Source organism: Fundulus heteroclitus, chromosome 2 (assembly GCF_011125445.2).
Source record: "Fundulus heteroclitus isolate FHET01 chromosome 2, MU-UCD_Fhet_4.1, whole genome shotgun sequence".
NCBI lineage: Eukaryota > Metazoa > Chordata > Actinopteri > Cyprinodontiformes > Fundulidae > Fundulus > Fundulus heteroclitus.
The window spans coordinates 22,369,048-22,396,182 of NC_046362.1; the positions used below are offsets into that span (position 1 = coordinate 22,369,048).

At 40.7% G+C, this 27,135-nt stretch overlaps 1 protein-coding gene across 8 annotated transcripts in view; it reads right to left on the reverse strand.

Annotated features, from left to right (window-relative positions):
* Window positions 1–2,675: 2,675 nt before the first annotated feature.
* ppfibp1b (PPFIA binding protein 1b) overlaps window positions 2,676–27,135 on the reverse strand; it is a 29,641-nt gene continuing 5,181 nt past the window's right edge. The window contains exons 1-28 of one of the 8 annotated variants that reach the window (XM_036151033.1): window positions 23,266–23,307; window positions 22,999–23,080; window positions 22,390–22,595; window positions 21,599–21,688; window positions 20,478–20,591; window positions 18,957–19,085; window positions 16,479–16,571; window positions 15,859–15,951; window positions 15,058–15,175; window positions 14,874–14,918; window positions 13,381–13,442; window positions 12,902–12,986; window positions 12,510–12,649; window positions 12,159–12,250; window positions 11,127–11,187; window positions 10,867–11,041; window positions 10,450–10,482; window positions 9,710–9,851; window positions 9,498–9,629; window positions 8,721–8,871; window positions 8,506–8,617; window positions 8,303–8,391; window positions 6,777–6,899; window positions 6,226–6,351; window positions 5,951–6,139; window positions 4,496–4,660; window positions 3,656–3,721; window positions 2,676–3,568 (exon numbers count right to left, since the gene is read on the reverse strand). In XM_036151033.1, the coding sequence (XP_036006926.1) occupies window positions 3,485–3,568; window positions 3,656–3,721; window positions 4,496–4,660; window positions 5,951–6,139; window positions 6,226–6,351; window positions 6,777–6,899; window positions 8,303–8,391; window positions 8,506–8,617; window positions 8,721–8,871; window positions 9,498–9,629; window positions 9,710–9,851; window positions 10,450–10,482; window positions 10,867–11,041; window positions 11,127–11,187; window positions 12,159–12,250; window positions 12,510–12,649; window positions 12,902–12,986; window positions 13,381–13,442; window positions 14,874–14,918; window positions 15,058–15,175; window positions 15,859–15,951; window positions 16,479–16,571; window positions 18,957–19,085; window positions 20,478–20,591; window positions 21,599–21,688; window positions 22,390–22,595; window positions 22,999–23,062 (2,979 nt within the window). In that variant the 5' untranslated portion in view covers window positions 23,063–23,080; window positions 23,266–23,307 and the 3' untranslated portion in view covers window positions 2,676–3,484. Of the gene's footprint in view, window positions 3,569–3,655; window positions 3,722–4,495; window positions 4,661–5,950; window positions 6,140–6,225; window positions 6,352–6,776; window positions 6,900–8,302; window positions 8,392–8,505; window positions 8,618–8,720; window positions 8,872–9,497; window positions 9,630–9,709; window positions 9,852–10,449; window positions 10,483–10,866; window positions 11,042–11,126; window positions 11,188–12,158; window positions 12,251–12,509; window positions 12,650–12,901; window positions 12,987–13,380; window positions 13,443–14,873; window positions 14,919–15,057; window positions 15,176–15,858; window positions 15,952–16,478; window positions 16,572–18,956; window positions 19,086–20,477; window positions 20,592–21,598; window positions 21,689–22,389; window positions 22,596–22,998; window positions 23,081–23,265; window positions 23,308–27,135 lie in introns of those variants that run through there. The other 7 variants (XM_036151030.1, XM_036151040.1, XM_036151037.1 and 4 more) reach the window with 7 other exon arrangements.

Genomic DNA, 27,135 nt, shown 5'->3' on the forward strand with positions numbered 1-27,135 from the left:
AACGTGAACATTGTTTTTTAAGGGAGGGGGGTGGATCATGCTTCACCAGCAGGGGGCAGTCTGCTTTAGGGTCCAGTTCTTTATGCACTTTTACAGCAGATTATCAATTTTCCAGACAATGCTCCCAGTCTTCATTGGTCAGACAGTCTGCAATTGCTAATATTTTCAATGCACAGATTTAAGAGAGAAGAGGAAAAGCTTTAGGGGTGTTTACAGCCTTCATTTATGTTGGTATGACCATGTTTCCCCTTTTTAAATGTCTGTCACTGCTACAGTGTTATTTTTCTGGGGGTTCGACTGAAAAAGGATCAAATCCGTTGATTTATGGTAAAGAACCACACCCAAAATGAACTCAGATTATTATTGTGTTTTGGGGAAAAAAAAATCCTATGCTGGATTAGGATGATACACATTTCCAAAATTGGACCTGCATTTCAAATCCTGTCGTACTAAGCTACCCAAACACAACCCCTGAAATTCTGCAATTGTTTCTGGCTATGGTGGGCTACTCAGGATTATTAGTGCCCCCCTCCATTCACCAAAACCTGAAAATAATTTGTTAAAGTGTCCCTGGATCTACCACAACCATCAAGCTACTGTTAATGACACTCCTGTCCTGTCCTTTGCAGGCTGTGCAGCTTTCAAAACAGTCCTGTAGAAACAAATAACCCCCAACATACCCCTATTACCCTATAACAGTGTGAGACTGCATGAATAAATGTTTACGTTATAATGCAGATTGTATATTATGGTGCATTTTAAAACAAGTGGGGAACTCCAATCTTCATTTTCCAACAATAACAATGTAATAAGCTGCATTGTGGACAGATTTAAAACACCAAAAGTAGATATAAATGTGTCCTTCACTTAATCTTGTAAAATTAGCTCATTTAGTACTTCTGAAAAGAAACTGCCCTTACTAGCAAGGAAATGCACCTGCCACCTCCCGCCTTGATTCCCTTACTTGCAGAGGATAGTGAGGGGAGCTGCAGAGTTCACCAGATGTCCATGTCCTCTGTGTGGACCTGCTTTCCTGCAGCAGCTCTGAACTGCCGGGATTATCCACTTTATTCTACCGCACTTATTATGTAACAACAATCACATTTTGCTCATCACTTAAGATTTGTATATTCCAATCACATTTGTCCTCTGCTTCTAACCCATCCCTCAGGGAGCAGTGGGCTGCCGCTGTGGAGCTCCCAAGGAGCATTCTGGGGATAAGGGTGTTGCTCAGAGACGCAGAGAGGCTGTCTGTGGGATTCAAACCGGGGACCTTGCAGGCTTTCCAGGATGCAAGCGGCCTGCTCTAAAGCCAGGCCACCACTCCCTAATACTATCTGCCTTTTGTCTCGATTTGGACCCACAGCCGAGTCTGTATGAGACTTTTGCAGAAGGCTTTCACCACTACTTGAGGCAGAGCTGAAATAATCTTTTACCCCACAGATGATCTTCCTGAGATTGTCAGAACCATGTAATGCTTACGACTCCGCTGCTATGATCAATAATTGTTCATTTAGATGCATGATAATACACAATAGTCCCCTTCATAGAAATACTGCAGGTGAAAAAAAAAAATCAGTGACATTTTTAAATGATCCGCCAATCAATTAATTACTGTGCAGTTCCTCCTTTTAATAATGCTAAATACATTTTAAAATAAATAGCTCAGAGCTCAACGATTAGAGTAAGCAGATCCGGGCAGCGGTGTTTACTGTCTGGTGTTTTGAGTCCAGTTTTGACTCAGAGGCGTCCAGAGGCAGCGCCAAGAAGCTCTGGCCTAATGTGAAGCTTTCAATCCTGATCAACTCAATATTCAGGTCCATGTTTTTATTTACCTTTTTGTTTTTCTGCCTGATCGTTAAAGTTCCTGTAGGCTAATTTGCACCATGTTGACCACCGTTAGAGACGAAACCCATTCAGTAAGACTACTTGGCTCCACATTCAGCTCTTCTCTGAATGTTCATCCTCAGCTCCTGAGCTTCTCTTTAGTGTCATCTCTGGTTTGTAACTTTGGTTTTGCATCTTTATTCATTGAAATAAGTATTAACTTTAGTCTTATTTACTCCTGTAAGATGGTTAGTTGATTAGTTCCCTCTTCAGATAGATTTTTGATTAGAGGCCGATAATTTTCTTTTTATCTATAACTTTTTTATTTTTTGCACTAATCTGAGGAAACATCCAAGAGAAAAACTATGTTCCGTCATAAACCATCTGCTTTACGATGACAGCACATTGCTGTTGATGCTTTGCTACACAGGATTGGTTAAAAAACAAAAAAAAAAAAAGCATGCAAAATGTTGGTTATGCAGAAGTTAAGGGGGGGAATAAATCCACATTTCTGGAGACGCATTGATCTGCAACCTGAAGAGTGCTAGAAAATATAAAACATACACTGCAGAGAATTAACTTAATCCACTCAGCTAAAATGCCTTTCAGTAAAGTCAGTGTGTGTCCTGCTGACTTTTAAGTAAATCTTCTTAAAATGTACATTTCTTGGACATCCTGCTTGGGATAATTAACCTAAATTTTAGAACATAATGGTTTGTGTTATACCTTTATTTTGCTGTTGTTGTAAAAAACCAACAAAGATGCAATCAATCAGAAAAATAAGCAACACTTTCAGTATTTGGTAGTTTATTGTCCACTGGAAAAAAAAACGAAAGAAAAAAAAAAAAACAGGTTGAGTTAGTTTATTGTTCTCAATAACTGAGTTTAGAAACATAAATCCTATCATATATTAAAGAGCTGAATTACAGTATTATTGCAGAAAAATGATATTTTCTCAGACTACGTGTTCGTAGGAACAACCCAACAGGTTTCCCAAAATCCTTCCAGGTTAAAAAGTAAAATACGAATGTGTTAAAGTCAGATACCATGCAATGATTTTCTTTAGACAGAGTAATGTAAATGTATATGTGCAAATTAATGAACTTACAAATCTTCATAAAAAGATAAAAAAAAAACAAGACCATTATTGTTTAATCAGCAAGGTTCAGTTGTGTAGAAAAAAAAGAACACATAGCAGCTGCAGGTTTTTTTTTTTTTAGTGACACTTTCAGGATTTTACTTATGTGAATTCTTCAGTTTGAGCAAAGCCCGCGTCTTACTTTCACTTTCTTAAGTCAGAAGGCAACTAAAATTGATATATTAAAATATATAAAATCATATTTTCATGGTATTTCTCGCTGGTTGACGCTTTCAGAATCCGAACAGTGTTTCTATATCACAAAGTACAAAATATTTCCAGAGACCAGCTGGCAGGAAAGCAGTGGTGTCGTCCTAAATGTTCCCTTGGACATCAGTAATCGTGACGAATGGACTGAAGCTCTTCACGGCTGGAGGAAGCTAGAACGGTTTTGGCTCTTTAACACTGACAGGCGATGAAGGATCATTAACGGTGTTAACTGGGGGCCGCGTGCAGGAGGAGGGCTTGGCCCAGAGTCTCATTCACAGCAGCGGGACCGGGTCTGACCCAGACCCGTCCTCATGCGTTGGATTCCTCATCGGTCACGCTGGGGTTGGGAGAGTTTGACATCTCTTTGAAGAACTCGTCGTCTTTAAGCATACTCTGGAAAAACCCAGAACAGACAAACGTTACACCAGCAGGTCTTGAATAAAGGAGCAGTGGGGCGTCTCGATGCCTGTGGACACTTACGGTGAGGTTCTGAATTCCCTCAGAGAAAGCCCCGATCTGTCTCACTGTCCCCTCAGAGTCCTCCATCTACAAAGAGACGGCCGACTTAAAGTGAGACAGCTGATCGGATCACCCTCCAGAAAACAATTACAGCGTCCTGCTTACAACGAGTCAGCTGATTGTTTCCAGTCTTACCGTATTTTCCGGACTATAAGTCACAGTTTTTTTCATAGTTTGGCCTCTGGAGCGACTTATGTGTGAAATTATTGCACATTTTTACCAGTATATCATTACACCTGTTATTTTCCCACCAAACCACAAGAGGGCGCTCTAGGCCTGTGTTGAATCAGACGTGAGCGACGTAGAAGCAGAAGTGCCGCATCTTCTACCTTCGGAGTTAACGGAGTTTTTTGAAAGTGACACCGAGGATGAAGATTTCACTGGATTTTAGTTATTTGGATTGACACGGGCGCTTTGGTTAACTTCTACGCTTGTTATTTATGCTATAGTTATCTGAATAGCTTTTAATATGTTATGTTAACATACCAGGCACATTCTCAGTTGTCATGTAGCGTAAGCTAACCGTACAATTAGTCAGCCTGTTGTTGCCTCCGTTCTATTTTTTATTTAAAATTGACTTTCAAGATGACATGTCTGTTCTTGATGTTGTATATTATCAAATAAATTTCCCCCAAAAATGCGACTTATATATGTTTTTTCCTACTTTATTATGCATTTTATGGCTGGTGCGACTTGCACTCCGGAGCGTCTTATAGTTCGGAAAATATGGTACATACAACTTTGAATTTAAAATACTCAAAAAGAAAGGGAAAAATGTCTTTGCTGGCGTGACGCGCTCACCTGCTCCAGCCTGTCCAGGTCGTCCTCGTAGATCTGGAGCTCGAAGCCTTTCTGGAAGCTTCGCCCTTTTGGCATCTCCACGTCCATCGGACACACGTACTCCTCGCTCTCCTCCTGCTTCTTCTTCCTCAGGTTACCGAAGTTACCGAACGACAGCTTCCTTGGCTGCCGTGAAACAAACAAGCAAAACAGCGACATGCCATTTTCATTTTGTTTAGCCTAGCCAACTTTACTTATAACGCACTTTAAAAACAGCACTGACCAAAGTGCCCAACAAAAGGAATGAATTATTTAAAAGAAACATTAAAAATAAGATAATTAAAAGTAAAAAATAAAACAATCCAAGTAAAAGTAGCAACATGAACACTGACTAGAAGATATTAGGAAAATTGCTTAACGCCTTATAGTGGTCTAAAAGTCAGAAAAGGGGTGAGTCTTTAAAAAATAGAAAGTCTTTTGACAGGATGCAGTTTATTTTGGCCGGTTACCTCAGGTGAAAAAAAGCTGCACTGATCTGTCCGTCCATTTTTAAAACCAAAGTTTTTAACAATATGCTTTCTATAGTCTGCCAAACATCCAGTCTATGTGAAAGGAAGACCCGCCAGCGACATCAGGACTAAAAATGACCACCTAAGTCTTATTTTCATTCAAATTTAGAAAGTTAAAAGTCCTCCATTACTTTTTAATTCCTGAAGGCAATCATTTAAACTGTGATTGCTGCAGATCCTTCTCATTTTTGAAGCAGATAAACCCGAGTATAGCGCTGGACAATAATGCAATAACAATATGTATCGGTCGATAGACGCAACAAAAAGTTCAACAGAATAACAGTTTTCCTTCCTTTTGCATTCTAGCCATGTAGGTTAATATCAAAGTTATTACATCCTCCCAACCAATCAGAAACGCAGACCCAGGAATGCTCCGCCCCCTTCAAAGAGTTCAGAGAACACGCATTATTTTTTCTTTTTTAAAAACTTGTAGTTTTGGTAAAAAGTTGGTTGAATAAAGAGTTGAGTTTAATTTCAGTGTTTGTGTGTTCTGTAACTAAAAATAGGTTGCTAAGCAACAGCATAAAATGGCCAGGGCTGCACTTAAAATATATGTTATGAATTTGTTGCTCATTATCGATATCAATCAATATGATTTCTATATAATCAATATACTTTTTTCCCTATATCTTCCAGCCGTACCTGAGTATCATCAGCATAACAATTAAAAGCAATCTTATAATTCCTAAAAATGGAGCCAGTAGGTAAAAGATTAGCAGAGGTCCAAAAATCGAGCCTTGCGGTGCCCCACACAACTGAAAAGAGGAGGATCTGCAATCATTAAGTCCAACAGCAAAGATTAAAAAAAGCCTGGCTCTACATACTTATATATATCTAAGGTTTAGATATTTATATTTAATGTCTGTGCACACAATCTTGGAAAACAAAGCAGGACATCAGAGCTTACCTTGACTTTAGTGGTGGCAGTAAGCAAATTGTAGTCTGGGTTCTCCAGACACTCCTGCTTCAGCTGCTGCGCCTCTGAGCCGATGAGCAGGCTGAAATGTGTGGCGAGGTGGCGCCGCAGGAGAGTCTTGTTGGGGGGGATGTTCAGCAGCAGCGCCATGGTCTCCACGTTAAACCGGGGCTCCAGAACCTGCACAGGGGAACACGTGATGGGAGCGGCTGTATCAGGAGGAGATCTGGTGCCTGACGCGGTGAAAGAAAGCCGGAGCTTCTCACCATCAGGCCTCCGTGGACGCCGCTGCCTCGGAGGTTGGGAGCGTACTCGGCGAGGTCCACGGATCGAAGCCACTCCATCACCCTGTGGTTGGTCCACTGGGAAATCTCTGCAGGCGTGATGTTGTTCTACGGGCAGCATGCAAGGAGAACGTGGAGAAATAAACTAGAAACTTCTACAGATGTTTATTTACAGCTGTGTGGAGGCCTGTCAGACGTGAGAGAAAAACTAAAAACAACTAAACTTAAAGAATATCAATTATAGAGATAGTTCTAATTAAATTGCTGTGGTAAAAAGTTGCTTAAAATCTTGTATAATGTTAATATTTTTTTAATTTCTTTGCAGTTTGTGGGATATGTTTCAGATCTGGGTTTATACTTTGGATCATTATTTTCAAATTTAAACCACATTAGGTTTATTTTGAAATACATAAACCTAATTGTTGGATGGATATTCCGATGCTTCGTCTATGCGCTGTTTAATAAGCTTATGTCTACGAGAAAAACCATCTGTCTGGTGATTTTTATACTGCCTGTTAACCTCGGAAACGTACCTCGTCTGATGGTCTGCGACGCAAACAGTTGGGCTCATAGTTGTTGAGTCGCAGAACCTGAATTGCTCTCTTGATGCTGAGGTGATGCAGGACGCTTCCCACCTTTAGGGAGAGCAGGTCATCCTGACAGACAGCAGTCAGAGAATCAGTAACTGTTGTAAACAATTATTGGCCATCAGGGGGGAAAAAATATGCATGAAAAGCAAGAACTGCTACATTAAAAACTCAAGACTGCTTATACAAAATATTCAGAAGTTTCCAGAAAGTCTATTTCAAATACCCTTCATCAAAGTGAAAATTACTCCCTATACACCCACTTCTAAAAGTGACAATAGTTGTCATTTTTTCCCCCCAAACTACTCGTGTCAAAACATGATCTGGGAATATGATCCAAGCTTTTAATCACAACTTGACAAGATTTTTGCAATTCTCTTCATGCTGGGATCCGTCAGGCCTCGGTTAATTCAGAACGCTGCAGCTTTACACAAACGGGAACATCTCACCTGTCCTTCTCTTCTCTCCACTGTCTGGCAGCGAGCCAAAGAATCAGTTCTAAAATCCTTCTCTTGGTTTTTAAACGCATTAATGGTCCTGCTCCTTCATACCTCTCTGACTCGCTTCCTAATATTTCCCCAGGCACCCTTAGAACTGCTTAGAGCTAAAGCTCTGAGGTGAACAGGCCTTTTCAGTCTTGGCTCCAAACGTATAGAACAAGCTGCCATTAAATATTAAACGGGCTTCTTTTCTTGCTTTGATGTGTTTTAGGACTGTACACCACTTGGTTTATAAAGCTTTTTAAATGTGCTTTATAAATAAAATGGACTTGGACCTTGGCATAACACTGGTTCATAAGGCAGCAGGACTACCATGTATGGAGCATTTTTTTTAAACAACAGTTTTGTCTGACTGCCAAAAACATTCTAAAACACTCTACAAGCTTAAACATTCACAGCACAAAGTAGCAACAAAAAAAAAACCTCGACTGCTTTCAAGTGGTCCAAAACTCTGCAGCAAGATAGAAATAAGAGAGTCAACACTATTTTAAACATATGGATTTGACTCGATCTCATGACCCAAGCAGTTTGGAGTAAGCATGGGATGGACAGACGTGTCAGTTTGCAGATATATTCAGTCCTGCAGCACTAAACAACCACAGCTCACATTTTTTATAAGTAGATGAAAGTAGGAAAAACTAAATTTAATACTTTCATTAGTTCCTCTCATCTTTATCCAGCAATTCCAAGTTCGTGTATGCTTCCAACCCACTAAAAATGATCACTGCTGTGCACACCGCAGGACTGAATGTACTTTTAAGACAGAGTTTTGAGTTTGCAAGAGAAAAAATGTTCTGCAGGTCAGAATTGTTGCACAGAAGAAATTTAGTTGCTGTCTGATATTCCAGCAAACTCACAACACCGTATTAAACTCCAGCGAGGCCCTTCGGTCTGTAAGTAAAACAATCCTCAGCTGAGGCAGAGCATTCATTTAATGGGTCAAAGTAAAATCTGTCACATGTTAACACTCACCACCGTCATGTAGTGAAGCATTCGACCGTCCACTCTGGCTTCATCAAACTGGGTTTTATACTGAGGAAGGCCGATGTCGTCCAACCACCCTGAGAGCAAACAGATAACCAATATGTTAATGTGACCGTGACTTATACGTAATATACAGTAAAGCTGAATGCAAGTAAGAACAAAACTATAATAAAAGGCATAACTGGACTTACTGGTCACCCAGTTGAAGTCCAGCTTCCCCTTATTATCCTCCTCCTCGGAGCCGAGGGCCTGCAGAGCGAGCTGCAGCTTCTTTCTGTGCAGCGGCTGCTTGATGCCCAGCTCCTAAACATCCACCGGAACACAAAGGAGAGCTTCCAGCTTCCATGGATACAGCAAAGCGGGTTTTGTGTCTGCCAGCTATTTAAATTGTTCTGCCACGGCTCACCCTCTCGAGGTCTTGCTGCGACGCCTGCAGCAGAGTTTGTCCGGAGGAGATCCACACGCGGGCCATGTTCACGTAAAGGCCGAGGCCCTGCTCCTGCAGCCAGTCGCACACCTGATCCTTTGACCAGCGCGCGAACGGCGCGTCCACTTCACTAACAAGCAAACGCAACACGCCAAAGTGTTTGTCACAAACTAAACTTAGTCTAATTTACATAAAGAAATCAACATGGTTACTATTAAAAATCCCTCTGAAAGGTTAATATCATACCATTCCATCAAGATTTTTTTTTTTTTTTACTAAGGATTAATATGTGTTTATGCATAACATTTATCCATTTGTACAACAATGTCATTAAGAAAGGGATGTGAGAGCTTATGCAAAGTATCAAAACTAAACATAGTAATAATAATTATGGTTTTCATTAAAGCGAAACAATAAAACCGTTTAGAAAGTCAGAAAAACTATTTGTCATTTGATGAAAGCAGCTTATTTAAACATAGCGGTTAAATCAAGAGTTCATTTTGGTTAAAGCGCAGCTGAAATGAGCAGGAGAGCAAAGATTCTTCATAAACCAACCGTGAAAATTAAGAAGCATGTGTACGTTTGGAGAATATAATGAATGAGCACCACTTCCTGTGTCAAACACTGGAAATCTACTTTCATGCCTTTGCTCTCCTCCAATTCATTACGCCTAAAAAGTCATCGTACAATAGCGATGGAAAAACAAGGAAACCGCACTCTGGCTTTTCATTATTCACGCTGAATGCACCGACTCACTTGTTGGCTCGCTGGAAATCACGAGACCAGCCCAGTCTGGGTCCGGCCGTGGCTCGCACTCCGCCCCGCTTGAACTCTCCCTCTGGGAGGTTGTCGTCCAGGTTGAACGTGGTAGACTGGCTCCGCTTAAGCCTGCCGAGCAGAAACTTGCGTCTAAATATTCAAACGATCGCAAAAGGATTTAAGGACTTTTGTGTCGTTTTCCTACTCACTTCCCGAAGAGCTTTTTTATGCCTTTAGATTTCTTCCTGCTTTCCGGGGTCGTAGGAAGCGTGTGTGTGCTGTCGCTGTTGGACGACCTCTGCGGCACTCCGGCGAGGTCCAGATGGTCGGTGCCCTGTCGCTCCGTTTCGGCTGCACAAACAAACAAATGCCCACACGACACCCTCGTAAGCGTCGGCGTGAGAGGCACGCGCCGATAAAGGGAGACGCAGCTGTTGAACAGAGGCGGTCCGGGGCCGGAGGAAACACACGGCGGCTCCGAGACGGGGGGGGGGCAAAGCTGAGAGGTCGTGACAGAAGAGGCTCTCTAGCGCGCATGCATCAGACATGTTGACGTCTGACTAATACTGGAATGAAAGCTAAAGTCAGTAGTTGTTTTAGAGTATAGGATAGAGGGCTTAAATTAGAAGAAGTGTCTTTAACAGGGGTTGTTTTGGGGGGCAAAAACAAGCACTCTACTTCATGCAGGTACACAGGAAGATCAACATACACAGAGCGCAGGTTCTGTACGTTGAGCAGATGTTTGTGCAACAAAGGAGAATGGTGAGGCTGTGGATGTTAAAGCAATCCGGTACAGGAATATATATATATATATATATAAAAAAAGAAGGTACAAAAGGAAGAAAAGCAAATGCACAAAGCTATAGGAGATGTTTCATAGTTTTGTTTTGTTTTTTTTGCTGCTGGGGAACTACAACAACCCTACGGGGACGCGTCGTCTTTACTGTACCTAGCATAGGCGCACTTGCACTCCTGCTGCGGTCTTCATGTGTTACAGAGAGCACACGACACAGGACAGCGTCCGACAGAAAAACAAGACAAGAGCGCAGAAATTAGAGGAGTGGAATAAAAACAGGACCGGGGGAGCTGGGATGGATGGAGACGCAAAACAAAACAATGGGGACACAGACAGGACAAAGGGACAAACAGTACCATGGAAACAGACTTCCATATTTAAATGAGGCCAAGGTCTGAGTAGGCTGCAAATTATGGTCTTTGGTCCATGTAATGTACTCCAAGGGTGTGGCTTTTGGAAAAAAAAGAAACTCTCACCCTGCAGTGAAGAGTTTGTTATTCCCAGGTCTTATTTCAGGTTACACGTGACAACGGCGCTTATATTTAGCCCAGCGCTGGAGCTTTCTCATACCGAGGTTGGGGCTGCCGGATGTTTTCTTGCCTCCCCGGATCTTGAAGAATCCTTTCCCGAAAGACGAGCGAGCCTTTCTGGAGCCGAAGCTGCTGTCTTCGACGGAGGCGGGCAAGGTGGCAGAGGGGTTCACGGGGGGCTTTTCGCTCAGCTTACCGCTCTCCTCACTTGTACGCTGGGAAATAATTACAGACATAAAGTCAGAAATAGAAACTAGCATTTTGCTCTGTTTAATTAATGTTCTTCACACCCTTCCTTACCGTCTCATTACGGTCTTCCTCTGCTTGGATCAGGCCGTCCGATTTGGTCGGCTCTTGATTACTAAAGTAACACACAGATGAAAACTTAAGTCTAACACAACAACTTTGTCCAAGCAAAGCACAGTTTGCATTTAGTTTGTTCTATGACAGTAAAAGAAAAACGAAGTCTTGTTCTTTTTCCAAAACCTTCTAAAACTCCCATAAATTATTTCCAGACTAAAATAATAATGTTGAGCAGATTTTCTTTTTTTTTTTTGTAAATAGTGCAAAGTGGTTTTTAGTGAGGAGAATCTGCCCTGATTTCCTCTCGCTAGAGCAGCCGCCACAATGCCCTCCGCTCATGAAAGGACCACTGTATCCACAGTGAACTGCAAACATTGTAAGAGGACAATGGCTTTCTTAAAACCAACATGTGCTACTGCGCCACAGCCGGCACACTGAATGTACCAGCCAGTGTCATAAACAAGACGGCAAACCAGGGGTGTCCAATGTGCCACCAGCGGGAGGAGGAGCAGCCCTCACCGCACCTCATTTTTTATCCGACCACAATCCAAGAATGGTACATCATTGCCCCCCTGGCACTGCCGGTTGGATGTGGGTGATGGCTTTTTTTTATTAAAATGTTAAAATGGACAATGTTAAGAACAACAAAAAGTGCTTATCTCTTAATAATCATGTTTTTTCTTACTTTTTAATTTTGCGGTCAACAGGACCAATACCCCTGGAGCCTTTACTCAAAATTTAAGATTGACAATGATTTACAGATTAATTTCCCTCAAAAATAATTTGGGTTTTTTTCATTGAAGTGTTGAAAAAAAAAAAAAAAAAAAATCAACAACCAGAAAACACTTTCCACTGAATGATTTTGGCCCGTGTGTGAGAAAGTCTGGTCACCTCTGCTGTAAACTCGACATATGGGGATTTTATTAGGTTTCCATCAAGTGTTGCATGTTGAATGGGCAGATGTGTGTCAGAGTATCTTGACTACTTAAACAACTGGGTTAATTTGTTTAGGCGTTTTACACGTTTTACCTTTGTCCATCTGTTGGCGCGTGCTCCGGTGCTGGATCAGCTGGGCTGGGAGAGGGAGACGTGTCTTCACTCAGTCCACTCAGTCTTTCTGGCTGATCATGAATTAGAGCAGAGAAAAAATAAACACAAAATTAATCCACTGGTACAACAACATTAGATCATTGTGGATGTGAGAGGTTGGAGTTTTTTTTCCCTTCCAAATATAGAAATTCACAGCTGGAACAATAAAAAAAACTAAAAACACAGAACCATCTTCCCTTACAAACTATTAATAAGCATTAATAAGCAAAAATACATCCTTTTACTCTAACAAACCAAACAATAAAGCAGATTCGATTGTCTTCTACCGACCTCATCTGGCTTCCTTGTCTGCAGCTGTTCAACATCTGACAAGTCCTGTTTTTCAGATTCCACAGACCCGGAGCTGCCAGACAAGAGCGGACTGGATCCATCAGCGGGACTCTCAACACGCTCGCCGTCTTTTGTTTTCTCTGCAGTGAACAACGTGCTTAGCGTGTAAACATACAACTAGAGCAATTAATCAAAACTCCCAGCTACCGATCAGATCCCTTGCAAAGAATAATCCCAGCTAATAGCTAAAAAAAAAAACTAAATGCTGCAAAGAAATGCAGGAAAAAAACAGAATCTGGTAGCCATTAATGATGCAGAATTTCTGTGAGATGTTTTGGAGGCTGATTTATTAAAGCATATGGTTCGTGTTTTCTGTAGAGCCAAAGCCTCACCTTTCTTCCCTTGTACCGACATCACCATGTCTTGAACTTTCTTGTACCGCAAAAGCGACAGTTTGAGCTCCTCAATCTTGCGATCCTGTACAGGAGAAAACGATGAGAAAAAAAAAAAGTGATCCGAAAATTCTTGCACAACGCAAAGTGCTTGCATGCTCTTTTTTTTTGTATTCATTATCTCTTAAAACAGATTTTTTTTAAAGAATGGTTTTTATACATCTTTATTTATTATCATCATCATTATTATTATTATAATTTTTTATTTTTTTTTCCTTCAAATTTTTATTGTGAATATAATGTAACATGCTTCTTTATGCATCTATTTATTGTCTTATAATGGAATTTTTATAGTAGTGTTTTATGTGTGAATGCAGTGTGACGCATAGTTTGGACTATGTAGCAGCCAGAGTCTGTAACCCAAATCAAATTTCCTTTGGGACAATAAAGTTAATCTAATCTAATGCTGTCAAACGTACCTTTTCTTCGTTTGCTGCCATTAACGATTCGACTGCGTTTTTCATCCTTTGCACTTCCACATCTGGTGAGGACAAATATGATTAGAGGCCAGGCACGGCCAAGCTCTGACAAGCAGACATTTTTTGGGACGCGTACAAAGCCTGAAAGCAGAGTGAAGCTGGGATAACAAATACTTCCAGTCCACTGAGGAAGCAAAAATTACTGTTACTCTCGTCACATTAGGACTCGACCTATTTCACTTTGTGAGAACATTTTCATTTTTCAGAACACACACACTCCAACACCCAGTTTTAAAGGATGTCTGTTTTCAGCATAACCAGTACTCACTGTTTATCATTTCACGTTCAGTCAATAGTTTCAAGATAAAATACCCTAAATGAGGACCTTAATGAGACACTAAGATGACAAATGATTTAACAGATTTCTTGCAAATCTTACCTAAACTGAAACAATGAATTAGACCTTAATGGAATCGGTGAGAGATAACATCAGAATAACTATGATGCAAATATTTTCCAATCAAGCGGATCTGGGTCACAATTTGGAAGAGCCGGACCGTTGAGTCAGCGAGTTGGATTACATTTGCTTTATCTTTACAGTATATTATGATAATTTTTAGAAAGACACTTATGTGAGCCGTGGTTTATTTTCACAGTTAAAAACCTACTAATTTAATCTATACCAGCTCTTAAAAAAAGATCTATTATTGCAAGCTGTTGTGTTGCTTATGTGTGTTTAAATGTGTTAAACACACATCCGGGAATGCTTGGTGAACCCATGATTAAGGTTTTTAAATCAAAGAATCCCCAACTTTCTATCAATAAGACATATCGTTTAATGTGTGTGTTCTTCTTCTTAGTATTACTAGGCAAACTCTCAAATTTAAATTTGATAAGAGTTAGGGACCAATGGCTCCCAGTTCCAGTAGGCTATACGCTGATTTGTCTTTCAGACGTGTGCGTTGAGGAAAATGAGATTGCTCTATACAACTTCTAATCTTTTTAAACTCGACTGACAGGAACAGGCACAGAAACGACAAAGATACAGTCAGACAACACTGCATTTGACAATAGTTAGAGGTTAGAAGGAGACGAATGAGCTGCTGGTGTGAGCAAGGAAGGTTTAGAAGGATTTTGAAGAGGCATGGGTTGGTAAATGAGGTGATTTTCACTGGAGAACACGAGTGAGAGGGATGAATGTGCAGCCAGAATGGTTATGACAGCGCCGGATTCCTCATTCCTGCTGAAAACAGAAAACCCTTCTCGCTGCTATTTTTTTTTTTAGGTCAAACATGGAAAACACAGTGACAAAGGGGGATGAAAAGGTCCATACTTCAGTTTATTTAGGAGATGGTGCAGGGTGGACAACTACTTGCACTTCAATGAGTTATAATGGACAAGCAGAGACGGCTCATGCTCGTTCATGCAACAGGGACCGGGCTGGGTGCAGTACTGAGCTGATAAAAACAAAAAAAAAGTATAAACCCCCTTACGCTTTTCTTTCAGCCTCTTTCTAAGCGTTTCATCTGGATGAGACACTACACAGGATGAAAACAGTTACACAGGAACTCTGTCGAATTTTCGCCTTAAAAAGGACTTAAAAATCAGACATTAGAGAAACTAAAGTTAAAGCATGCCAGACTTTCAGCTTGGCTCGTGACCGGTTGCATTCCCCACCTCTTTCTAGGCCATCTGGGCTGCTTGTGGCGATAGCTTTGAAGCCCGTCTCCTCCTGTAGCCTCCTCCTTTCCCCGTCTTTGCCCTCCAGCTGCCTCCTCAGAGAAGCTAGCTCCTCCTGTCCAAAAGAGGACAACGGTGAGAGCATGTTCCCCCCCACCTCCCCTTACACCACCAGAATCACCTCCCCCGGCCCAACTCAACGCAACAATACAAACAAACCACAACACAAAGGTTCACAGATGCTGACGTGGCACAGAGGCACGCAAGCCACACCTGCTGTGAGGCCGATGTGTGTGAGGTGGGCGGCATGCGCAGATGTCTTGGAGGACCAAAGCAGAAGATATGATCAAAAACAAAAGGAAAATACAAAACAAAAACAATAATAAACAAAAAAAATCAAGCACAGGATAACATAAAATAAAAACTTTACTGTAAATAAGAGATCAGAGGAAAGGAAATTAGAGGAACAAGTGTAAAAACACACTTTACTAAACCAAACATTAACGCATACCTGTGGTTTGTAAAAAAAAAGAAAGAAAAAAAAGGTTTGCTGACACTGCTGCTTTATAAACTCCAGGAAGTGGTATCTAGAACTGCAATTAACTTTCTAGATTATGTTTTATTGCGCTGTTAAATAAAGAACGTGCAGCACAACAGAATAACATCAATATGCCAAAAAAAAAGGTAGCGAACGCAGGATATTTATTTTTGGTGTTAAAAAAAAAAGAAAAAAAAAGGGAGAGGTCAAAAACCATAATCATACATCAAGCACCACGTTCACCCTGAGAAGAAGCCAACCTTCATACGTTGGAGTTTGTGCTCTTTCCTCTGTTTCTCATACTGCATCTGGCCCATTTTGATTTTCATGCTAGAAAGCTTAGCCATAAGGGGCTGGCAGTAGAAAGACAAGTGAAGCAAAGGAAAAAAAAAAAAAAAAGAAACAGCAAAGTACAGAAACGATCAAGACAGCAGAGATCAAGAGTGAGGAATATCAAAGATTCAAACACAGATTTTATAAGTATCAGTATATTTAAAACAAGCACTGTAGTTTAAGCCACCTTCTCTCTCACATCGGCCTCTTTATCATGCATCATTGGGATCACAATAATCTCTGCTAACAGCCATTAGACTCTCTGAAATTAAAGAAATGCCAAATAAAAAACCAAAAAAGGTTGATGAAAACAAACACTTATTCGCTCAGTATAATGCTGCCACCGCCATGTTCCGGCTAAGAGGCTTTCAGATCTGTCCAATACTAAAGACCTGTGGCTGTAAAATGTAAAAACAGTAGGGCTATGCAATGTTTTAGTTGACTAAAAACATGTATAGATTTGATTTGGGATGTTATTAAAATCCGTTTGAATAAATGTTTCTATTTCAAGCCATTTTTTTTATAGCAGAGTCAAACAACAACTCACCTTTGTGGACCTAAGTTTCTTTTCGTACTGTAGTTTTTCGCTCTCCTGCTCCGTCAGTCTGTACCGAAGTTCATTCATTTCAAGAATCAGATCCTGCAGAGGGTAAAGAATAGAACACATTAATATCTTCACAATTGCTACACTTTTATACATTTTTTACATATGTTGTGCACCTGCTCAACCACACTTAAAAATGGATGTTGTCACATAAACACAACAACATTCAATCATCTGACTGATGTGTTGATGATTTTTCAACATAACACCAAACATACAGAAGAGGCTGTGTGAGAAAAATTACCATAAAGTTTTACAATTTTATTAATTCTATTTTTCCAAGATCAAATGTCCTAAAAAAGCTTTGAGTTAAAATGATTGAAGTAGGGCAATTTTGATGAGTCATCATAAAAATAGGCAAATCATAAAATAAAAATCTATTTTTTGTATAATGATTTTGCACCTCAGCTATAACACTACAAAAAGGAAACTAAAAGTAGGTAAAATTTTCTTGAAATTCGTATATATTCCTTGATTTGAGCAGCTAAATAAGACTATTTGCCAATGGAATGAGTATTTTTACGGCTAAAATATGATAATTACATATCCCGCACTTGAAATAAGATTATGGAGAGATGAATTGTTCTTATTTCAAGTGCAAAAATCTTATCCCATTGGCAAATAGTCTTATTTACCTGCTCAAATCAAGGAAAATATACTCATTTCAAGAAAATTTTACTTACTTTTAGTTCCCTTTTTGTAGTGAAGGTATATAAATCTGACTGTTATTTGATATCCGAGAAATATGAGACAGTAAAAGCCTCCTCTTTAGGACTCCCCTCACAACAAGACGTCTCCTGGCTTCTACAAAACTGCCCCCCGGGTTCAAATCGCCCTCTTCTCCATGGACCCCTACAGAGAAGATGTTTTCCAAAGTAGAGCCTACGGTAATCTTTTCCTGCTGCCGTAGCAGCATCGGAGAGACATCAAACATCTTCAAACTGGGCAGAAAGTTAAAGTACAGTCTGTTTTCTGCAGAAGCCCCACTAGAGACCCCAGCAGAGTTTATTCAGAGCACCTGGATCCCAAATAAGAGTCCTCCTCAGCTTAATTGGCAAAAACTTTTGTCCTCCCCAGCAACAACTCATATTTATTTGCTGGATGCCCCTAGTCACCAGAAAGGCACACAAAAAGTTAGTTTGGGATGAAACTATTTGGATTGTTTACTTCTAATGTGTTTTCACTCCATTTTTAAAGTTTATCTCAAAAGTTAACCGGCTAAGCTACCCGCTAGCAATCCTCTGAAACAAAGCTATACTAATGTGTGTAGGGTTATGTTTACAGCGCCCTCCACCATTTTAAGTTACCAATTCAAGTCTAATTCTTTCTGGAGAAATAATTATCATACTTAAAAATCAAGTAATAAAGGTTATTGATATTTTTTTTATTATTTAGAAAATCGTTCTTTGAAATATTCTTTTCTCAAATGTTTAATCTAAATCAACTTATTGTGAATAGGTTGAACACGTACCAAATGTTATTCTAAATTAGCTAAGCTAATTTGACCTCATTCCAAATTCTTTAAGATGAACTTTAGTTCTCTAACCTAAAGATCCTCACTGAACTGTAAAATCATTTAATGGTGATGGTGTTCAACTATTTTTATTCGTCATTTTGTTCTTTTATGTGTACATAGTTCCTTAGTTTCTTTCACTTTAATTTTGCTCAGTAGTTTTAGTTAACTTTCCCCAGCCTAGTAAAGGAGAGCTGTTGAATTAAGTGTATTGTTAATTCAGGTAAACAACATTATGAATAGTGATCCATGAACACTAATTGAGAAAGCTTCCGGGAGAGGAAGCGAAACGTCTTCAACTACGGAAAACAAGTCCAGTTGCTTTGTTTTTTACCTTTTTTTGGAAAGATCCATGAACAAGCATTTATTTCCATTGATAAGTTGTTATACCACTCATGTATTCCACATGTGTTCAGGGTCTGTTAGAAGAATCCCTCTTTCACTTATTGTCTTAATATCAACCTGAAATTGGGCTGATATTCTCTGGACAATACCAGACAGACCGAGGATTATTTGATTAAACATTAAATAACTTAAAAAGCACGTAATTGCACGACAATGACGTCTAAGCAAATTCTTTAAACTATTCCAGATGCATTTGGAGGAAATTCCTAAGAGAGTGAATACTGCACAGCAGCAGCGGAGAGAGGAAGCTGTGATTTATGAGCGATGAGGCGGAACACTGACAGTAGCTTTTTGTTCCAGTGGGGTGGAAGAGACAACCGCGCTGAAACAACAATGACGTGATGTGTTGGAAAGCAAACTTTAGCTGCTAGAATGGATCTCCACATTTCCTATAAACATTGGGATTTTTTTTTTTGTATAAAGCCTTTGGCCAAAAGACAAATGATCACAAAAAAAAAAAAAGCTAAGCTTGCCAGAGCCCATTATGTTCTAGATGCACAAACCTCGCTGTCCCTAAATCTGTCAAAGTTCAGTCTCTCCTTCTCCATAGAGTTGAGTTTCAGCTTGAGGTTGGACACTTCAGACATCAGCTCCAGCTTCTGGGTCTCCAGTGCAGTTCTGCACAGAAGCTCCTGCAATGATAAATAAAATAAAAGGATATCTAAAAGCAGCATGCCTGTACTCCACATACCGTATATTCCACTCCTGTTTGGCTCTTCTAGGGTTAGTTTGAGTCTGGGTTTATTCAGTGCTTTAAGGGAGGGAAAAAAGTGCTGATACTGCTGTTTTTTTTGTGTGGAGTCCAGCCAGATTTACATCACAGTTATAGTAATCACAATAACAACGTATTTAAAATTAAAACGTTTAAAGCGTGTTGTTAAATATAAGCTGTATGAGCATATTTGTTCAAGACAAATGGACATCTGTCCAGTCTCTCCTCCATGAGCCAAATATGTAATTGAGTAGTGAAAAACGGGACCTAAGCTACAGGCGACACTTTAACAAAGTCATGACTTAAATGGAAAAAACGTTGGCAACGGCAATGTTGAAAAACTCTTGCAAAAATTACTTTTTTTTTTACTTTTGAAGACCAAAAAGTAGTAATGTATCATTTCACGTGCAGTTTTTCACTAAAGCAACACTAAATGTCTTTGAACTTATGAAAAACATGAAAAATGATAAATACAAAAGTAACAAAGACATGAGACTTGATCCCATGTTACATCTGTCCTAATTCAAAACGGTTCACTTTGAACAGCAGTAATCTGAAAACATTTGCAGACGTTCTGCAGACTTTGAGGATCTTTGGTTTTAATGAGCTCCTCCCAATTCATTTTTCTCAGGAAAACAAAACTTGTCATAATCACATTGTTCAGTTTCCTCTGGAAAGTTGAAGTTGGTTCTCCTCAAACAAATACAACATGTGAAAAGAGGACAAAAAATAAGTCTTATTCTAAGAACACTTTATAGGATGAGTACTTGTTCTGTGTTACGCTGCCCATTGTTGCATTTTTTCATTCTACTTATTTCCCTCTCATTTTAATCCTACTTAAAATTTATTGTCTGTTAAATTTCCTCGTTGATAATTAAAACATAAAACAGTTGCATTGTGTTGAAGTATATGCAACATAGTTGATACAAAATTAGTTTAATGTTTTTTTTTTTCAGGATTTAAATTTCTCCTCTAAAACGGTTTTGGTAAACTGGTTGCAACTGAAAACATTAATATTCAGAAGTTATTTTGGAAATAAAGAGAAATAAAGAGGCAGCAGCAGGTTCCCTGTTGGATGCTCTAATGCCAGCTGAGTCCGACCTCCGTTTTCTTGTGCAGTGAAGGACTGTCCAGCGTTATCGTTTAACTCTGCTGCAGGTCCTCTTAGAGCCAGGTAAACATCACAGCCATGAACATTTTCCTCTGCTTTTCCTCTCACATGCGAAGCGCCTACATCCACTTGAACGCACGGCAAGCGTCGTGCACCAAGGCAACGGGGTTCTTACGAGGGAAAATATTTGCAGACACACACCTGCTGCAACATCTCCTCTGTGGCGTTGAGTTTCTCTCTGTGCTCATCCAGACATATGTCCAAATCTCGAATCTTCTCTCCCTGCGCCTCCACCTGGTCCGTCAGCACACTCACCTGCATGAAACCAAGTAGTACCGTGTTTGAACCAAACAAGAACTGTACAACGTACCGGACGTCACCACAGTGTTGGCATGTGCAATATCGCATTAGCAAAGGACTGCTTTGAAGCAATTCTCTGTATTCTATTAAATTTCACGTGCAACGCAGCCGGATTCGACACACTACGAATATATGTGGCCAGCTGGAAGGGCTCTCGCTCCCCGATCCCCTCACTGAATGTAGATTTTTGTGTCTGAGGTGCTAAAGCTCATGGGAAGCCGTGGGGAAAAAACTTGATGACAAAAACAAGGGGAAGAATGAGGAATGTGGGCGAATTGCAACAGGCATAGAGAACACTGCAGTAAGATAGTTTCCTAATATCATACAGGCCTAATCCGGTGACTTAGAAATGTGTTTTACAGACTGCTTGACGAGGTTTTGGAAATAAAGGAGGTTTTTAAAGTGAATAAAAAGTATTCTGCAGTATTTAAAAGGGAATTATGGGGAACCAACACATGGTTGGTGTTTTAAACTATATAGAGCTTTATTATTATAGCTGCAAGGAAAAAAAGAAAGTGCATCACCACCAACACAGACCCGACGATGCAGTTTTTAACTGAAACGGCAACATGAACTTTTCTTGGATCTGCATTTATACACGAAGTTTGATGCTTCAGTATCACCAGGGAAACGAGAAAAAAAAAAAAACATCAATCCTGCTCATCACAGCGAACATAAAATCTGTTTGGAAAAAGGCTCATAAAAAATGAACCTTAGATTGACTTTGCAGAGACGGTTCTCAAACGCTGCTGTTTACTCACATTTTCCAAGCTGAGCTGCTCATTTCAAGGCATCAGTTTATAGCATAAAAAACTACTGAACTGCAGTGCTTCTTAATAATAAATTGCTAAACATGACAAATAAAAGGTCTCCAGTAACTTTATTTTGCTGATGCACGGATATAAAGCTTCGGTGTTTATGGCATATAACAGAAAGTTAACCATGTGTTGCTGAATACGTACCTGAAGCACCAGAGACTCCTTGTCACCTTCTAATCTTGACAGTCTTTCTTGGTAGTGGTCACCTCCACCCAGAGAGATGTGCCCATTGGACTAGAAATGATAGGGGGGGGGGACACACAGATTAGTCACAAATGTCCTAAACTTTATCAGATCAATTGAAATACAGATAATCTGTGGTTTCATTTGTTTAAAAATTATCTCTGCTGACATTTATCCCCCAATTCAAACGGGGGCTAGCTTCAGCCAGCACAAACAAAACCTTACAAGGCTAAAAAGAAAAAAGACGAAAAAGAAAAAGGCCAGACCTGCCCACAATCTGCTGTACAGTCAGAATGTTACAGCATAACATTAAAACTCCCCATGGCATTCAGCCCATCCCTTTCACAAACGTTGCTCACATACCCAAAGAAATCAGCGTGTCTCTTCCTGCTCTCTGGCTGACATCAACACAACCGGCTAAAAACCTAAGCTCTAAGTTTACAAACCGCCTGTACACAAAACGAAGGCAGAGGGTTTGGCTGAAGCTGTCGGCCATTCACTGGAGCAGAAAGCTCAGCATCGCTCAGATTCAAACTCCACAGATAAAGTTTATTTATACGTTGTATTAAAAGAAACGCAGACGTAGATGTTGCTTTTAAACCGTACATTAGAAAAGCCGATTAGATGCTTGCAGAGAAACGGACTGTTAATGACGCCACATCATTCCGGTGGAAAAGAATCGGGTCGTCCTGACAGCTTTGATTATTAAACCTCATATCGGCGTCTGCAGCCAATCAGACAACAACTCTCACCAGGTTACCGTGGAGCCACTCCACCAGGCTGTCAGCTGTGGAGTCGGGGATCTGGCAGCGGAGGCTCTCCCTTTCCTCCGTCTCCATCAACTCCAGCACGCCCCGCAGGTCCTCCAGCAGGTGAAGCGCCCGCAGGTTGCCCATAAACGGAGAGGTAGGTGACTGACAGTCAAACAGACCGTTGGAGTAGTCCAAGGCCTTGGAGCCTGAGGCAAAGAGGCACAGAGAGCAATAAACTTAATTATGAAGGGAGAGCGAATGGGGGGAATGAATAATATTGTTATTTTTTGGCTGATATTCACATAAACATTAAAAGCAGACAATAGTAGTTCGCTGTGGCATATCAAAAGATCTTTGTTCGCATTTACTCAAAGTCCTTCTGCCGTTGTGAGCCATTATCGTATGTCTGTGAAAAAGGTCAGCTGGGCAACAACTGAAAACACAGCCGTGGTTTGAGTGTGGACCAGGCAGAGGATGTAACAGAGACCCGGCCGCTTTTTGCTCCCACGCTGCAGTGCTGACAGAACATGGTTTACCCAAGGGATTCAAATCTATCCGCCTAAAGATCCCCCGCTTTGACGGTGCTCAACGTTGCTGGAAGAGGTTTACCTGCTATTATGCCGTCCATCTGCTCTAAGGCAGCAGCCAGCATGTCGCTGGCATCAGACATCATCTTCAGTCGCTGACGAACCTTTAGGAACAACAACAACAATCATCTGGGTTTAAAATGCTGAACATAAAAAAAGAAAAACAAACTGATGACTAAGTAAGGCTTTACAGCGCTTTTGTATAAACATTCATACTCCTAAAGCGTTCTCAGATCCTGAGACAAACTTCCTTTATCTGTAAACTGAGTAAAGAGTTACAGGTGTTCACATTCACATGGCTGGTCCGTGGTAAAGAACCGGGAGCGAGAGACGAAATGCTGCCTGTTGGTCAACAGGATCCGTCCGTTTCTGCAGACTCAGCGGAGATAAATGTTTTTTTTCCCAGCCTATCCAATGACTTTTTGTCCTCTTGCCAGCAGGATTCTTTTAACAAATTTGTTTTACTGCGTCCAACCATGCTTGTACGTCTCAATAATCCTGACACATTCAGATAAGAAAAACAAAAAGCACTTTTTTTTTTGCCGTTTCTGTTGTCAGGAGTCTGAATCAATCCCTGCATTTGCTTTGGTATCGTCATATTGCGTCTCTATTTTGGGTGGAAGTTGAAAAAAAAAACGTGTTTAAGGATTGGTCTGTCTACGAAGCTTGATGTGGTTTCTGTTTTACTAGGAGAGTTTATCGACAGTCACGATTTAGTTAATTTAATCACTGTACTCGGTAAAAAGGTTTAATTTTAAAGCCAAAAATAGATTCTCACTTAGTATTCATTTCTTTAAAACATTTATTCAGAATTTTTTTAACTTTAGAAAGTTATATGGTTGAAAACAATAATGAAGCCAGAAAACATAAAAATAGATGGGAAGTTCTCAAATGTTTATTTTGAAAATGTAATTAGTGGATGAAAGGATTCATTCAATGTGGGTGAATGAATGTGAGTGGGGGGGTGGGAGGGAGGTTTTTGGGTTGGTACATTAACTGTGTAAATGTATCCTGTGCTGTGATTTATGTTGATTTAATAAAAACAACACTTTTTTGGAGTTATCGTTAAGGAGCCAGGATGGTGTGAGTGACAAAAAAGCGACCTGTTGGCAGGTTTCAGTTAAAAAAAGACAAGCTGGAGGCGAATTAGACTGGAATGAAAGGCCCCGACGTAGAGAGCGTGACAATAGTCAGGTCTGGACCTAATGGAGGCAGGAACAACCTTCTCCAGGTCGGCTCGATTTAAAAACAAAAACAGCTTAACTTTGTCCAAAAGACGGAGCTGAAAAGGCTCGTCCTGGCCATTCAGTTGACTGAATTTTTAAATAGAAATCCTCATCAAATATTACCTCTAAACCTTTAACGCTGTTCTTTAGATCAAAAGTCAAAGCGCTGACATTTAACTGTTGTTTTTGCAATATCACTTTATGCAATATTCCTTTTGCTAATAATATTTAGCTAGTTGGACAGAGTCTCACAGCAGCACAAATGACATTGTCCAAAACTCTAAAGGTCAGAGTGACGGAAGCGCAGACGAGAAATAAAAAAGAAAATGAACCCAATGTGCCCCTTTTCCTACTTCACTTTTATGCACCACTTAGTGTTGGTCCATCATATATAAATCACAATAAGATACAGTAACATTTGTGACTGTAACAAAATAACTACGTTTACATGGACAAAAGTAATCGGAATAAAGGGCCGATCGGAATAAAAAAGCGTCACGTAAATAAACCATTTGGAATATTGTGATCGGATTAAGCTCAATCGGAATGAAATTGTAATCTGAATGAGAGGTTTATGCCGATCGATAATCAGATCAAGTGCATATAAACATTTTTTTGGCTCAAGTTATTCTGAATGTGGCAAACTGACCCGGGTGCACATGTGCAGCCGACGTAAAGGTGACACATTTCCACGTTGGTGAGTGCCGGAAATACGTCGGGAAGCAAAACTGTCGGGGCTCCCGATACAACATTTACCTTTGAAAAAAATAAAAGAGCTCAAAATTGTTGCTTACTCAGCAACTTCTCAACCATAATTAGAACATCGGGCAAGTCCAGCTTAGGCGCTTGGAAGACAAACAAACGTATAATATTTTTGTGGTTCAGAAAGGAAGGAAGTACGTCTTCTGTTTTTTTTTTTTTTATTATTGTTTTTTTTTGGGGGGAAATTTGATACCCGCATGTCAGAGTGGTTCTATTCTGAATAAACCCAGGTGCATATACACACACATTATGATCGGATTAATCGATTGTGTCCCCATTTAAACGGTAGAATTCGATTATTTAATCCAAACATGTTAATCCGACCGTGAAATTTTGTGCATGTAAACATGGCTAGTGTCCCGCTGCACACTGGAGGGGTGTGAATACTATTGCAATGTATAAACCATGCCAATTAACAAAACAACAATGCAGGTTTCTAAAACTGTAAATCAAAAACAACGTTCTCCCAAATCTTTGATGGTTTGAGGCGAGTGTAAGAAAAACCGAGTTCCTGCGAAGTATCTACAGCGCACAGAAAGGAACAAATTCACCAAAGCGACTCCAAGTTATACGGTGAGGATTTCAAGGCAAAACCAGGGCAGTAACTGTGGGATCAGGCATAACTTCGGTCAAAGCTTCAGACCCTGGAACTAGGATGTCTTACATCCACTCTGCTCTAAAGAAAAAGGATTCTAGCTGCTAAACTATTGTGTTTGTTAGGGGAGTTTAACATCCAAACAATATTTTGGTCATCGTCGTGGGGAAAACCGACGTCTTTGAAATGCACCAAAGATTTGTCGGAGAACGACGAATGAATAAAAGCATTTTCAAGCATCAATCAGGGCCTTTTACCTCAGAACGTTCCGCCAGAGAGACACTGGGCACTTTGTTTGCGGCAGTGTGAAGATACATTTTACTGTCCCGGCCCTGGACGTCTGCCCCGAGGACACAGCGGGCCCTTTATCTCTGCATGTCTTAATCACACCACTCTCCTGTATTTTCATGCGCACATAAGGAGCCGTCTTCCTTTAACCGCCTGCGTCGGACCCTGGGAGCGCCCTGCCATTTTTACAAACTTTGTGGCAGCCGCCCACATTCCAGGCGCTGTTATTTTAGCATTTCTGCGGCCACACTTTCCATTATGTGTGAAGCAGGCAGGCGGTGAAACGTAGCGTGCGTCGCAAACACACGCAGCGGACCGACGGCTAGTCGCCTACAGTGGAGGTTTGCCCCACATACTGGGAGAAATACACAGACATGACATTTTAAAAAGGACAAGTAGACAAAAAAACTCCCTTAAATCTCTCTTTTAGGGGTGTTAGTGGAGAGACAAAATCAGAATATGTAAAAAGATTATATATAAATGATCTGTAGTTAATGAGACGTGGGTTGGTTTCTAGTATTGAGTTATATTCCTAAACTGCAACATCTTTTACTCTGGAGCGGGTCCTACGGTTTAGGCGTCTTTCAGTGAGATGCCAGACGTTTTTCTCTGAGTAACACAAAAACACAACAGAAACTAAACGCCCCCCAAAGCGGGCACGGCAGAGTTCCTATTTGGCATTTAAACCCAAGAATCATGTGACGCCTGGTGAAATGCAGCTGTCCGTGCCTCGGCTCAGCATTTCCAGAAACATTTGGATCCGCCAACCGTGCTGTCAGCGAGGAAGAGGATGCAATCATGGGGAAGACGACCTGAAGGAGGAGGGGGCTTGTGATAGCATTGTTGCGAGAATAGCGCCTTCTTGACGCAATCAAGCCACGGTGAGACCCCAGGAGACTCAGAGCAAACTGAATCTGGAAGCCATGGTTAGGATGTGGTGAACAAACGACAGCTCAAACACCAAGCTAAGACTTTTGTTATTGTTGAATCCTGGAAAACTCCCAAACCTCCAATCAGCTGCGCCGACGACCATAAATCAGTCGCTCCTTGCATTATTGCAGCAGAACATGACAGAACCAGCGGCTAAGCTCACGCAGAGCGCCTTGGCTTGAGCTGGAATGGAGGCCTGCAGGGCACCCCCCCCCCCTTACCTCCCTCCCCCCTTTTTAAATACTTGAATGAGTTTTCTTCTTTGTCTTCCTCGGAGGAAGAGCAAACAAGGGTGGAAGGGAACACGCGGCTTTCAGCAAACACAGTTCAAACACATCAGACCGGGTCCAGACACGCT